Source organism: Dermacentor silvarum, chromosome 11 (assembly GCF_013339745.2).
Source record: "Dermacentor silvarum isolate Dsil-2018 chromosome 11, BIME_Dsil_1.4, whole genome shotgun sequence".
Classification (NCBI taxonomy): domain Eukaryota; kingdom Metazoa; phylum Arthropoda; class Arachnida; order Ixodida; family Ixodidae; genus Dermacentor; species Dermacentor silvarum.
Window position 1 is genome coordinate 39,724,804 of NC_051164.1, and position 14,162 is coordinate 39,738,965.

The 14,162-nt window shown below is 48.3% G+C and overlaps 2 protein-coding genes across 2 annotated transcripts in view; both read left to right on the forward strand.

Annotated features, from left to right (window-relative positions):
* LOC119433109 (uncharacterized) overlaps positions 1-14,162 on the forward strand; it is a 259,341-nt gene that overhangs the window by 117,874 nt on the left and 127,305 nt on the right. The gene's annotated exons all lie outside the window — the stretch shown is intronic.
* Positions 11,223-14,162, forward strand: part of LOC125941414 (uncharacterized) — a 48,076-nt gene continuing 45,136 nt past the window's right edge. Inside the window, exons 1-2 of the mRNA XM_049658574.1 lie at positions 11,223-11,408; positions 13,620-13,770. Coding sequence (XP_049514531.1) covers positions 11,248-11,408; positions 13,620-13,770 — 312 coding nt within the window. The 5' untranslated portion in view covers positions 11,223-11,247. The remainder of the gene's footprint in view (positions 11,409-13,619; positions 13,771-14,162) is intronic.

Sequence of the window (14,162 nt, forward strand, 5' to 3'; positions counted from 1 at the left end):
ATCGTTTTCAGCCACCATGGTGCAGCGCATCTTGTTTACTTCTTTTTCTTGCCATAATAGTTGTCGCAGCTGTGCCGTCGTATTTGCTGGGACAGCAGATGCCGCGCCAGGTACAAGAAGTCGAGTGGTGCACGTCTTGCGGTAGACTACATATCGCGAGCAGAAAACTGCGCTAAACGACACGGCGAAGATAAGGGCACAGACCACAGCGCTGACTAAGAACTAAATGTTTTTATTCTTTCATTCAGCATATATAATACTCTACCACTATCGCAAAGAACAGAAAAAAAGGAAATTCAGCACGCGCTGGGGCACTAAGTTGCAATCAATGAGAGAGGAAAGCTATCTCCTTCGGAAGGAGTGAAATCGTCACCTCTGTTATACGTCTCGTCTAATATGGATGTGAAAGGCTTCAGAAATACGGCGTTCATCGTGGTATTTTGAAAAGCTGAAATCGTTAAAAGGCGGCCGGCGTTCATTGCAATGCATTGACAATTGACCATCTCTAGCTTGTTTGTTAACCTTGTTTGAGTGTTTGCACATGCGGTCATTGATGCACCGCCCAAGTTTGACCTATAGGGAAACGCTTGCATGAAAGAGGAATCTTCTAAACTGATTGTCCAATACAGTCAACAAACCGCTGCCTGTGCTTTCTTTAACAACATTTTTGCGCAGACTACCTAACTTATTTCGGGCAGTGAGCAGCCTAACGCCTGTTCTGCTGACAACCTTTTTAAGATTATGTACGACCTGGTGCGCATATGGGATAACAGCAACCACTTGTTGAGAGTGATTTTCAGATTTAGCGGCCGCCGAGTACATTTAAGGCTGGCTGCGAGGCTATCGGCAATGAAAGTCATAAGTGTTAATGGGAAACCTGCGAACTTGAGCCTTGCTACTTTCCATTCGAAGCTTGCATCTACTTGTGGTCACAAGAGCTGGTGAGAGCCGCCTTCGTGGAAGATCTTGGAATACTGCGCTTAACTATCTCTGAATGCGTTGAGGAAAAAAATGGAGAAGGCTCTTACTAGACCGGGGAACGTAACCCCAACACACATGGTAGTTTAAGAACGAGCAGCGCAGCTTATTATCTGACGGATGCTCCGTGGTCAGTTAAAAGGAACCTAACACTGTGCGGAGCACGTCATATATTATAGCATCAGCAGGCTGCGCGTCAGGGGGGTTAGTATTATAACAAATTAGAAAGTCATCAAAGTGTCGCATCAGCTTTACTGTGCTCGTCTGGCTGAGCTTAGTTTCAAGATTGTCGTCATAGCTGGCTTATAGAATGTCACATGGAAAAGCGGCAATACACGAGTCGATGCACACGCCCTTCCTTTGTATAAAAAGCGTATCCACTATGCTGAGTAAAGTGGACGGCATATCAAACTGTGTCGACATTGATTCCACGTGTATTCTGAAACCTAAGAACGCCAAATAACACTAAATAACAGTGGAGGGAAATCCCCCCCAATAAAATGTTCTCAACCATACTCCCTAAGAAAAAAAGAAGAAATAGGGTAATAAAGTTAGTCCTTTAGGAGAGTAGCTGGCAGGAAACAGCTATTCGTCCTTTTTTGGGGTTAAATGCCGTGAGATGAGCTCTTACTTCCCCTTTGGTTATTCCTGCAAGGGCTAGCAGGTCTTCTTTCTAGTGCTCCTCAAGGGAACAGCGGTCATTCTTTCCGCTCCTCAAAGAAGCAATTATTGACATTAGCCATTTATAAGAACATGAAAAAAAAATGGGCAAAAAAATTATCCCCACAGTTCGATTCGAACTCACGTCTTCGCGAGCCAGGCACCCTAATCACTACACCACGGCTACTGGGTGGAAACGACACAATAGCATGCGTGTTATACAGCTCAATGCAGGTGCGGCAGTACAACACAGACTCGGTAATTTGTGCATGCTACGTGGGGAGAGTCTAGCATTGCGCTTACTTGTAATCATATGCGAGTGAAAAAAAGAAAGCTGCCTGATTATTCCTGGGATGAATAAACCGAAATACAGTTACAAAGCATGCTTCAGTGCGTAGCATGCCAAAGATGTGCAGTGTGATCTAGTCGAAAAGCCACCTACGCGGCTTTAACTTATGCTTGCACCTCTACTTTTAGTTGGGCTACATGTTGTCAGCATGTTTCCACGAGATTGGGAGAGAGTCAAATTGGCTGATACGGCAATTTGGGGCAAAGGGAATCGCGCAAATAAAGCATGGACTGAGCAAGCACAAATACATATTATGATTACTTCAACAATTGGTTTACTCGAAGTGGGACGCACGCATGTCTACAAACAAAGATTACGCGCAAATATCATGGTGCATGCCGTGAGCATTTTCAGTTGGTGTTATTGCAATCATTTGTTTATGTTAGCGCAAATGTCATGTCCATCCTCAGGTGGTGTTTTATTTGAACTCTATTTCAGAACGACGCATCGTGTTGTATCTTTATTCATTCATGCAAATTTCTACGGCATACAGAGTGTTCCAACTATCATGCACCAAGATATAAAAATATGTAAATGCCACGTAGCTTCACAGAACAAAGGGAATATGGCTTGTCATCAATTGCAGATACTAATATTACCTTTTGCATTCCGCCTAATTACACAGTCTTAATTAATATTAAGCTCAGAGAAATCAGGAATTATGATCTTTAATAAAGTGACGAGTAATTACGTGTTGTCGATTCAACAGTTGGAGTCGAAGTGAGCGAGGTATGACTGGTACCCATCGGTTACCGGAAGGATGGTAGATTTATCGAAATAACGCTCCACCTTGAAGCTTAAAACGCGAAAGTTGTCGTCTTAAGCGACTGTTGGGGGGTCGTACCAAGCCAGTAAGTCGGGCGATCAGCGTACGGCAGTATGGGTCAGTACGTTGGAGTGAGACGAGGTCAGTAGACGGAAGAAAGTCAACTGAGGCAACCGACTGTCCCGGGCTACTGGGCGTGTGCTGAGACGTGTGGCTAGATGGTGACGTGCAGACCGAAGGTGAAGCATGGGCGTTTGGGGACAGCGGGCAGCGCGACAAAGCGTCGTCATCTTGATGTTGTTTGCCGGACCTGTACGTGACAGTGAAGTCATATTCCTGTAAGCGCAGTACCCAACGGCCGAGGCGTCCAGACAAGTTTTTTCAGGGACGACAACCAACAGAGAGCATGATGGTCGGTCACAACTGTGAAATGGCGGCCGTAGAGATACGGACGAAATTTTTGTATTGACCATACGATGGCGAGGCATTCCTGTTCTGTAATCGTGTAGTTGCGCTCAGCAGGAGAAAGAGCACGACTTGCAGAAGCCACGACTTGCTCTTCGGACTTCTGATTCCGCTGCAGGAGGAAAGCGCCAATTCCATGCCCACTGGCATCAGTGTGTAGAATAGTCGGGGCCGTTGCATCGAAATGACGGAGCACGGGCCCTGACGTGAGAACTCGTTTGAGGGTCTGGAAGGCGGCTTCACAGTCGTTCGACCACACAAAGGACGCGCTCGAAGTCAGAAGTTTGTGTAGAGGAGCGGCGATCGTGGCGAAGTCACGGACAAAGCGGCGGAAGTAGGACGCCACTCCTAGAAAGCTGCGCAGTTCTTTAAGTGCGGTTGGTGGCGGAAATTGCAGTACTGCAGCGCTTTTATCGGGATCAGGCTGGATGCCATGCTTACTGACGACGTGGCCCAATACTTTAATGCTTCGGCTTGCAAAGCGACACTTTTTAGTATTGAGTTGGAGACCAACTTTTGCTAGACACGCGAGAACTTGGTCTAGACGTTGTAGGTACTGGGAGAAACTCGACGAAAAGATGACAATGTCGTCCAAGTAACAAAGGCAGGTCTTCCATTTTAAGCCACGGAGTACTGTATCTATGATACGTTCAAACGTAGCTGGTGCATTGCACAGTCCAAAAGGCATCACGTTAAATCCGAAATAACCATCAGGTGTAGCAAACGCAGTCTTTTCTTTATCTGGCTCATGCATGGGAATCTACCAATATCCGGAGCGCAAGTCGAGGCTCGAGAAATACTCGGCACCTTGTAAGGTATCCAAGGCATCGTCAATACGAGGCATTGGATAAACATCCTGACGGGTAATTTTGTTTAGCGCCCTATAATCGATGGAAAAGCGCACAGAACCATCCTTTTTTTTAACAAGCACAACAGGAGAAGACCAAGGGCTTGCTGAAGGCCTTATAATGTTGCGTGTCAGCATGTCGTTCACTTGTTCTGCTATAACTTTTCGCTCCGAAGGTGACACACGGTACGGTTGACGGCGAATGATGCGAGAGCCGTCTGTTTCAATTCGATTCGTAGTTACAGTGGTCTGACCCCGGCCTCGCGAAGAAACGTCAAAACAAGCTTCATGCTTCATTAAAATGGTGAGGAGTGCATTGGTCTGGGCCGGATTGAGATCTGCACTCAAGGTGGCCTTAATAGCACTAGTGTGGCCTTCTGCGGGCGTACAATTCGCGGAAGATGTGGCAGGCGAAACACTGACGACACATACCGGCGCAGCGTCGGCGAGCTTGGCGACAGTAGACCCTTTCGGCAGTAGTAGTGGCTCAGGAGTCGTATTAAAGGCTGTGAGGGTGGCATAGCCACTCGAGAACTGGACCAAGCAAGAAGCGATGGCGAGTCCTCGAGAAATGCAGCGCTGAGAAAGTACATCCAACGCGTCTCCGTCGACAATGTCTGTTAACCCAACGGTAATAATACGTTCTTCGTCTGGTGGTATAAGAAAATCCGCTGCTGCAATGAGGTTGGGACATGGGAAATCGAAAACCGTATAAATCTCGGTGTCACTGATGTGAATCCTTGGGTCGCCGCACGAAATTAGTGCAGAAGCAGCGGACAGGAAGTTCCAACCTAATATAATCTGATGAGCGCACGTCGAAAGCACCGCAAGTTGCACATGATGACGAATACCGTCTATCTGAACTCGAGCTGTGCACTGTCCGGTAGGAAAGATGGGAACGTCATTGGCACCACATAGGACCGGACCGACATACGGCGTTGGCACTTTTTGCAGACGAAAGCACAGTTCACGATGTATAACGGAAATAGCGGCTCCAGTATCTACAAGGGTGTCGACGGAAACACCTTCCACACAAACCGAGAGCAAATTGGCGGGGCGAGCAGGAGGAATTGGGATAGTCCGACACGATGCAGTTTCTCCTCCAAAAACTGCAGCCTCTAGTTTTCCGAGCGGGTGTCCACAACATGGGAAGCAGCGCGCAAGGGCGATGAGGAACGGCGGTAAGGTGAAGGAGAGCGACGCCGGGGCGAGCGAGATGCTCGAGCCATGTCCTGGGAAGGTGAAGGAGAGCAACCAGAGGAGGTTGTGTACGGTCCGGGAACGTAGGAATCTGGCCCTGGTGTCCTGTCTCGCTCAAAGTTGGCGTAGCCTCGCCTTTCACCTGGGTGACGCCCGGGAGCAACACTAAATTTGCTAGTAGGTACAGCGTTTGACCGCTGGCGCCACGCTGCGCCGCTCGCACGTACCGCGTTTCTAGGTGGTTCCGTTCACCGAGGGCGCTCGAACGCAATGATATGGTTTGCACAAATGCAACCCTTGGAAGCGTGGCTGTATGGCTGAGTGGTTACGGCGCTCGCTTCTGGATCTTGCGTACGCGGGTTCGAAACCCGCTCTGGCTACATTTTTTAACACGAAAGTGTTTTATGCCGGGGTCCACCAAGACTTCACTGACGTATTTCCGTCACGGAAATACGTCATACGGAAATACGGAATGACGTTCTTACAATGTACACGAACATAATACAAAGAAAGAAACCAGAAGAAAAAGTTCCACAAACATGCAAAATTTGGAAATCGAACCCACGACCTCTCGGTCCGCGACGATAGATCGCCGAGCGTTTAACCCATTGCGCCACAAACGCATTTGCAGAGAGCTACACAGACGCGCCTTATATATCTAACACTCCTCCGTGTACCCGCGCTCTTGCTCGGGGCGGTGCCGCCGCCTACGAGCAGAAAAGAGAAGTACTGCATTATGACACTAACGCGCACCGACAGTGAACGCTTCGGTGGTCTCAGCACTACGACGCCTCGATGCCAGCATTCGAAGGGACGCTGGCATCAAGAAGCACTACCAACGCCAGGTGGCGTTCACCGTACTCAGCACAGCGGAGCGTGGCCTCCGCAATTAGCTCTGGAAATGTTTCTGAAGTTGATCGCGGAGGCTGCAATTACGACGCGCTGTACGCGCTGATTTGACTCGGTGACGATTCAGTTACGTGCTTTGTCTTGCGCGTTGTATTAGTGTGTCAGTTACGTGCTTCGTCTTTCGCGTTGTGCTAGCGTGTGCAGCGTAGTGCAGCTTCCATATGCACGACGGTTGCTCATGGTCATCGACGTTGGTAGTCGTGATGGAGGAGACGTGCCACCAGGCGTCAGCGTGGGTGCATCAACGCCTAAGGGCACTTTAGCCACAAAACACCAATAGACATTATATATCAATGTGCAATAAACATTACACTACTTCTGTGAAGACACGTTTCACTTTCGTGTTCTATACCGATTCCTATATAAGAGGGATCAACCACATTTTTTTTTTCAATATCACGCTTTTTCCTTTTTTTGCTCTCACTGTTTGCCAGCGCGGTCGCTTGAACCCCGGCGCCACGGCGGCAGCCATGGTGCTGGGCGCCGACGCGAAGCGGCGGTCGTTGTGGTGTTGCGGAGCGCAGCGTAGCAACACCCCAAATAAAAAAATACTGCTCCAGTCAGGTAGACTGCTCCCTCCCTGATAGTGAGATTATATTTGGATCATCAAAACAGTGATGCGTTTATAATACCACCGATCCCAACAGCAGGCTAAGTCACCACCAGTCCAGCGTTTTCTCCGTCAACGCCTCCTCCGTTCCAACGGCGGCGGCTCGAAACATGGTACGCGCGAGCGGCGCAGCGTGGCGCCAGCGATCAAACGCTGTACCTACTAGCAAATGGAAATACGCCGCCCGGGAACGTAAAAGTCAAACCTAGGTGCGCTGTCCCGCTCAATGATAGCATAGCCCCGCCTTTCATTCTGCTGACGCCAACGGCAGTAGCAAGAAATGTGGCCGCGGGTACCGCAGTAGAAACAAACCGGGCGTGACGACCGCCACGGAGAGTAGTACGGCTGTGCAGGAGTATTCGCTGCCAGCGAAGCTAGGGAGTCGCGGTAAGCTTCGGCAGGTGGAGACTGAACGGTCGAGGGAGGCCGGGAGTCAATTTCGGCATAACTTGGCGGACAAAATGGTCCAGTAGACTTTTCCACTTGGGCGTTTGTCATCGACGCCAGTTCGTCCTTGATGATGTCACGCAGTCCAGTAGGAGCAGGGCGAACGGTCGCAAGCGTCGCAGGTCCAGAAGGTGTCCGTGAAGTTCTTCCCTGATGAGAGTGCGTATCAGGGCTCGCAACTCAGCATCACCGTTGAGACGATGGTCGCAAGAGGCGCGTGGCAGGCAAATAGACTGGAGCGTGTCTAGACGTTGGCACGCCATGATGATATCACCAACGCAGTTTGGGTTCTGCATGACGAGAGCATTAAAGGCGACTGTGTTGATGCCCTTGAGTATGTGGCGAAGGCGTTCAGCTTCAGCCATGTCACTGTGTGAGCGGCGGCAGAGAGCGAGAACGTCCTCAATGTAGGATGTATAGGACTCGTCCTGGTCTTGTACGCACGTTGCCAGCCTCTGTTTCGCGATTTCGGAGCGTCCAGACGACATGCCGAATATATGGCGAAATTCCTGGGTGAACGATGGCCAGTCCGAAAAGTCACTTTCGTGGTTATACGCCGAGGTACTTATATTGCTTGACTACGGGTATACGGGTATATATATATATATATATATATATATTCAACAGTAAGACTTACGGGTATACGGGTATTATATATATATATATATATATATATATATATATATAATTCAACAGTAAGTCATACCCGTAGTCAAGCAATATAAGTACCTCGGCGTATACATAAATGAAGGCAAGACTTACTCAAGCAATGACCAGGATAATCTGACAATAAAGGGAAAGCTCATATTACCTTTTGCATTCCGCCTAATTACATAATTAGGCCTAATTAACCTTAAGCTTGGAGAAATGTGGAATTACCATATTTAATAAAGTGACGAGTAATTATGTGTTGTCAATTCAACAGCAAGTCATACCCGTAGTCAAGCAATATAAGTACCTCAGCGTATACATAAATGAAGGAATGACTCACTCAAGCAACATCCAGGATAATCTGACAATAAACTGGAAGCGGAATGCAGCCATAATGAAACACAGAGCACCGTGGGGCCACAGCAAGTATGAGGGAGTGCGTGGAATCTGGAAAAGAGTAATGGTGCCAGCGCGAGCGTTCGCCAATGCCATTCTATGCTTAAAATCGGATATCTTGTCGGAGTCGGCAGTTAACCAGAGATCAGTAGGCCGGTTGGCTCTGGGAGCCCACGGTAAAACCACAAATGAGGCAGTGCAGGGTGATATGGCTGGGGCCTCTTTTGAAGTCAGAAGCACAGCGCAAAATTAGTTTTTTAAGAAAGACTCAGGAGCATGGATGAAAATAAATGGGCGGCTAAAGTGCACAAGTATCTGTATTTGAAAAGCGTGGACACAGAATGGAGGAAGAGGTCAAGAATGTTGGCAAACAAGTACAGGATAATCAATATTGCAAATAGACAACCAGGAGTCATCAGAAAGTGAGAGAAATAGAGACAGTGAATTGGAGGCAAAGAATAGCAACAAAAAAGACCGTGGAGATTTACAAGGATGAGATGAAAGAAATTAGCAGGGATAATCTGTACGATAACACAAAGGGCTTTGTCTTGCTATTTGAGGCTCGAGCCGGTTGCGTAAGGACCAAAACATACCGGAGCAAATATTCGGAACTAGACGAGGCTTGTGTATGCTGCAGTAAAGATCCAGAGGCCGCTCAGCTAGTACATCCTAATGGAAGGCGAAGGGATTCACTCAGCGAGAACGTACAACTTCCAGAAGCGCTTGAGTTTAAAGTGTGAGGAAGCATTAAATGGTTAGCCGTAGAGATGAGCAAGAGACGATTGGAGTATTGCTGGACAAAAAGCAGGAAAGAGATTGATACTACCTGATCTCTTAAAATCCTAGGTAGCAGTACAAGGTAGATTAAATAAAAGAATATCAATGAGAAGTAAACGAAAATGCTAGAAAAAAAACAGGTATAGCATACCGCAACAAATCAAGCAGGCTAGGTGACTATTTGTCACCGCCCCGCTTCAAAGAGGATGCCATTAAATCATCATCAGCAGCATCAGGCGACCACAGCGAAGCATTCGCGGCCGCTTGGCTGGGTCGAACGGCGCTACTTGCGACGGATGGGACGTGTCGGCGTCCACGGGCGACGGCGTTCCAAGCGCGTTGCGGGGGATGGGACGCGTCGGCTTCCACGGGTGACGGCGTTGCTAGGGATGGGACGCAATCTGCCGAAACAGCGGAGATGTGGTCGTTCATTTGGTCTCAAACGAAGACTACCACAGCGAAAAAAAAAGAAATATCCGCGACAATCGCAGAAACAAAACTTTGCGGAACTGGCTGCAGTTTTAGATGCGAAGCATCTTATGCTCGGGGCTATGTCACTCCCTCCCTCCCTCCCTCCACCGTGCGGCGTTCACACCCCTACTGCGCATGCGCATCCTCCTCCCCCACCGCTCCTCTCCTTGTCTCATCTCCTCTCCTCCCTCCTCCCCCTCCTATCCTCTCCTTGTCTCATCTCTCGTCTAGGCATTCATGCGCATCCTCCTCCCCCTCCTTCCCCCTCTCCTCTTCAACGCTCCCCTCCTCTCCTGATTGCGCAACGAATGGCAACACCTGCGGCTCCGCGCGCGATAATGCGAAGCAGCTTAGGTTAGAGACGCGACGGCAGGCGCCCCAGAGGCACCAACGCCGCGCGCGTTCGGTGCGAACGCGGGCAAAACGCCGGCGGCGTCGACAACAGTTCTGCGCGTTGCTGGTGCTGCTGCATGTCCCAGTTTATACAGCTGATAAAACTACCTTGAGTCGACCCCGTGGCTGCTTCGCATACTACTCAGGGTTCCGCTACGGGAAGATGGTGTAATTTTTTTTCATGTTGCTCTACAATTTTCTCACTCGCACATTTCACCTAATTTTAATATTGGATCAGTTGATCAATTAGGGCTAATTATGTAATAAGGCGGAATGCAAAAACCAATCTTATTACCTCCAATTAACGAAGGCAAACAACATTACCGTGGTTCTGTCCAGCTACGTAGCATTTGCATACTTTTGTGCATGATTGGTGGAACATTCTGTATACCTAGTTTCTACTATACGACAGGCAATTTATTATCCTAGCAGCAATTAAACACCGGGGTGATCCAAGGTCACACGCATCGTACACGGAAGTCATAGGTTACAGCGCAGCGGCGAACAGGATTGTAGCTGAAGCGGATAAGGTTTTTGAGCTATCATTAAACACAGTATGCTTGCACGCAGATATATTCGAGCACAGCCCTTCAGGGTTGTGCTCTAATATATCTGCGTGCTCGGTTGCGTGCTCGGATGTGAATATATATATCTCGGTTGTGCTCGAAGCGTCAGGGACGCTTTTGGCTAGGAATGGCTGTTCCTTGGGGCTCCAGATTAGCAACGTGTGAGCCGTGGCCATAAACAGCCCCGATGTGTCGAAGCGCTTGAAGCTGACTTGGAGAAAAGCGAGGGGTCGCTGAGCTAAAACTCTTCCTTTCGTGCGGCGCTTCGCTGTCCTCTCCGCTCGCCCGCTCGTTCCGCTGGCCCGTAAATACGCTGAGCTATAACTCTCTAATGTCAGGAGCTCGCGATTTCAGCATGGCCTCTGAGACAGAGCGGCGCGCGCCTCCCGGAGGCCATGCTTCACCCTGTAAACGGTAACATGCCGCGCCTGCGCTAGTAGCTTACAATTCGCGCAATGACCGGGCAGGTGAACCTTCACTGCGCAACTAGACAAAAATGGTACATCCTTAAACGGAAGAACAGTGCTCCCAGCGCTCTCCGCTTAGTGAGCGGTCACAGCTATATCGAAAAGTGAACTTTATTTTCGTCTAATTAGCGTTAAAAATTTTTCAATGGGAGCCACCTCTAATTGACAACTTCAGATGAAACATGTTTGAGAATTTCTGTTGCGCCGCCGCCAACGTCTTTCTCGTCACCTCCTGCTTGCAGTCTCGGTCGACGAGATAGTCTGCACGATCGGCGACTACGCACTCTTCCCCAGCATGATCCCGAGGGATGGCCTGTGTACCTACGTCTACTACACCAACGTCGTCATTGTTATGAACGACTTCCGCGGCGTTACGGTGCCTCAAAGCTGGGAGATGTTCGAGAAAGAAATGAAGACCCTCACTCGAAGTTCTGGTGGCATCGGATTTGATATCCGGTTAGTAATTGATTCAATTGAGTAAACCTCGTTTACGCTACATGTTCCGGCCAAGCATACCAGTGCCGCTGTTAAAGGCCAACTCCATCAAAATTTATGCCGCGTGAGAAGCCCTGTTTCAGCTAATGAAGATACAAAGGAGCCTCTAAGGAATATGCCGAAATTGAGATATGCTTGCTAAAGTAGATGTTTTTTGATGCCGAAACAGGGGGAAACAACGCCGCCTGACGCGCTTGCGCGCTGCGCTGAAAAATATCGGATGCACGTACAGGCAGCTTAGGTGCTTCTTGAAGGCTGCTAATGAGAAAGTTAGGCAATTATCAGCCCTGCTAGCTTTGCAACGATTGCTTCAGTAAACTACGCAAGTGTACCATTCTGTTATTAACAGTGTAGCGCCGGTGAAATTTCGCAGCAGTTTGCCTTTAAGGACTGCAAATTTTTTGAAGGCCGCGTGAAAGAAGATCGGCCTCACACCAAACCTAGGTCGCACGTAATGCTCTACGGTTATTGCATACTGTCTGCGAATTTCACATATTCGATGAAAATTTTCAGCTGCGCTGACTAAAATGTCAAGTGGTACTCCATAAAAATGAGTAACGCATGGGCTGAGGGACGCTATGATTAACGTGCTCCAAATAATAGTACAAGGGTAATTTAGCATTCCTGTCCCTTAAATGAATCTTTTATCTTGTGCTTACTTACCAGTTTAACTTTGCGGACTAAATACAGGCGCGAACTTGTTCGATTTCGGCTTTCGAAATCGCTGATTGTGCCTGTAATGAGCTGTACGCTTTGGGGCCGGAAGTGGTTGTTGCATTGGCTATGAGGAAACAAAGAAAAACGCACGAAGCTTTTTCAGGCGAGTATGGCTGGTAGAAATAGTGTCTGATTCACAGGCGGTTATACAACGCGGCCATCACGACATTTTTAAAGCGAATGCATTTTTTTTTTCGTTCTTATTTTTTTTTTTTTTTTTTACTTGTTGTGTACAGTGGTGAAGCCATTACTCTATTTTACATGTGTGACGTCTGCAGATAGGGACACTACCGAGCTACGCACGACGCAGTCGGAGCCATACTTAGCCTCGCGGCTGACTTCCCGAGAGGGGTATACTAATGCAGGTACATTCCACCGAAATGGTCTTGTTTAAAAAAAGCTCGCTATGCCACAGTACGTATAGTTTATCGAAACCAAACCTGTGCACGCTCATCAGAAGGCCTACCAGCGTGCACTGTGCTGCAGAAATTTGGAGCTCGTTCGGCCATGGTCCTGCGTTCGGAACGCTGTATCCGGAAAGGGCGTGAAGAGACTCGGGCAGCAGCAAGACAGAGATACGCGAACCCTTTCACTACGGCAGAACGTGTCCGTCTCGTCATGGATCGAGTGCGATCACAGGAGATTGGAGGCAAGCACAGGAGCCCCAACCATCTACGAGTACGGAGGGCTTGAGAAGCGCGAGGCAGCCTCTGGTGCCAAAAGTAGGACGGGAGGGGGGGGGGGGCAGTTTTTTTTTCGAAATTCGCCATAGTAGCCTTCTGTGATCGGTCAAAATTACTCCGGCCAAGCACATATGGCAGGGCGACCAAGCCTACTTGAGCGTAGTCCAAGCCATTTTGACCTACCATGGAGGGCCAATGGCGGATTTGGAATTTAAGAAAAAAGCAGATTGGAATATATTAGGTTATTGCCGCCCAGCTTGCGAAACAAACGGACCCACTATCATTACGAAGTGAGCACGACTGCAAAATTAGACCGTGAGACACCCACTTGTTGTAACAGCAATTATGCATGTGAACTTTGTTGTGCGTGAATGAAGGTAACTTGTGCATTTGTCTATACGTCATTTCGGTATCCTGCAGCGAGTACAAGAAGTTTCATGGACCCTATTACAGCTGCATCCCTGATACAACCTACCCACATTTCTTTTTCGAACCATCGCGACAAGCGTATGACCTTTGACCTCGTTCATTCATTCATATAATTTCGCTCGTGACTGTACACTTGTAGGTAGGCATTGTGAAATGTCTTTTGTCATTTGCGGCAAGAGTGTGGAGCGTAACACTCTTACTATTAGCTTACATTAGATGGAAGTGCCGCATCTTATTGTTTTTTTTTTGTTTTTTTTTTTGCACACTGGAGATCAGTCAACGAACACCTGTGCAGACCATCGTGACAAGGGTATGACCTGCGAACTCTTTCATTCATTCCCAGGTACACAAACGCCGCCGCCGTGAACGCAGAGGTAGAAAAAAAGCTAAGGGAACTGGTACCAAAAAATATCAAGCACTATGGCGTGCTGAACGTGTTGCAGAGAGCGAATAAGGTGAACGACCTGTTCAACAAAGCAAAAGGACTTCTCACAGTAAGTGCATCATTGCTCCTGGTCCGCGTGTGAAATCCCGCACTGATGCCGCTTGTCGGTGCTGTTTCTTCTGTAGATGGTTAAGCGAATATGTTTATATGATACACGTACTTTGCATGGCCTTCCGATATACAAAAACTGCTACGGGAACAAAATAAATGGCACACGAAGCAGACATTCTACACCAAGTATACGCTTACACTAGCCTATAAGAATACTGCCTGTCACAGTACCACGTGTAATTACTCGATTCTTACGCACCCTCGGTAGTAAGGCGCACCCCGTTCTCACAAACGGAAATAAAAACAATTGCATTGCCCATAATTGGAGTAGACACCCGCACTTATCGATCATAAGTGCAACGCTGTCCATTGTTTAATCTCCAGCTTATT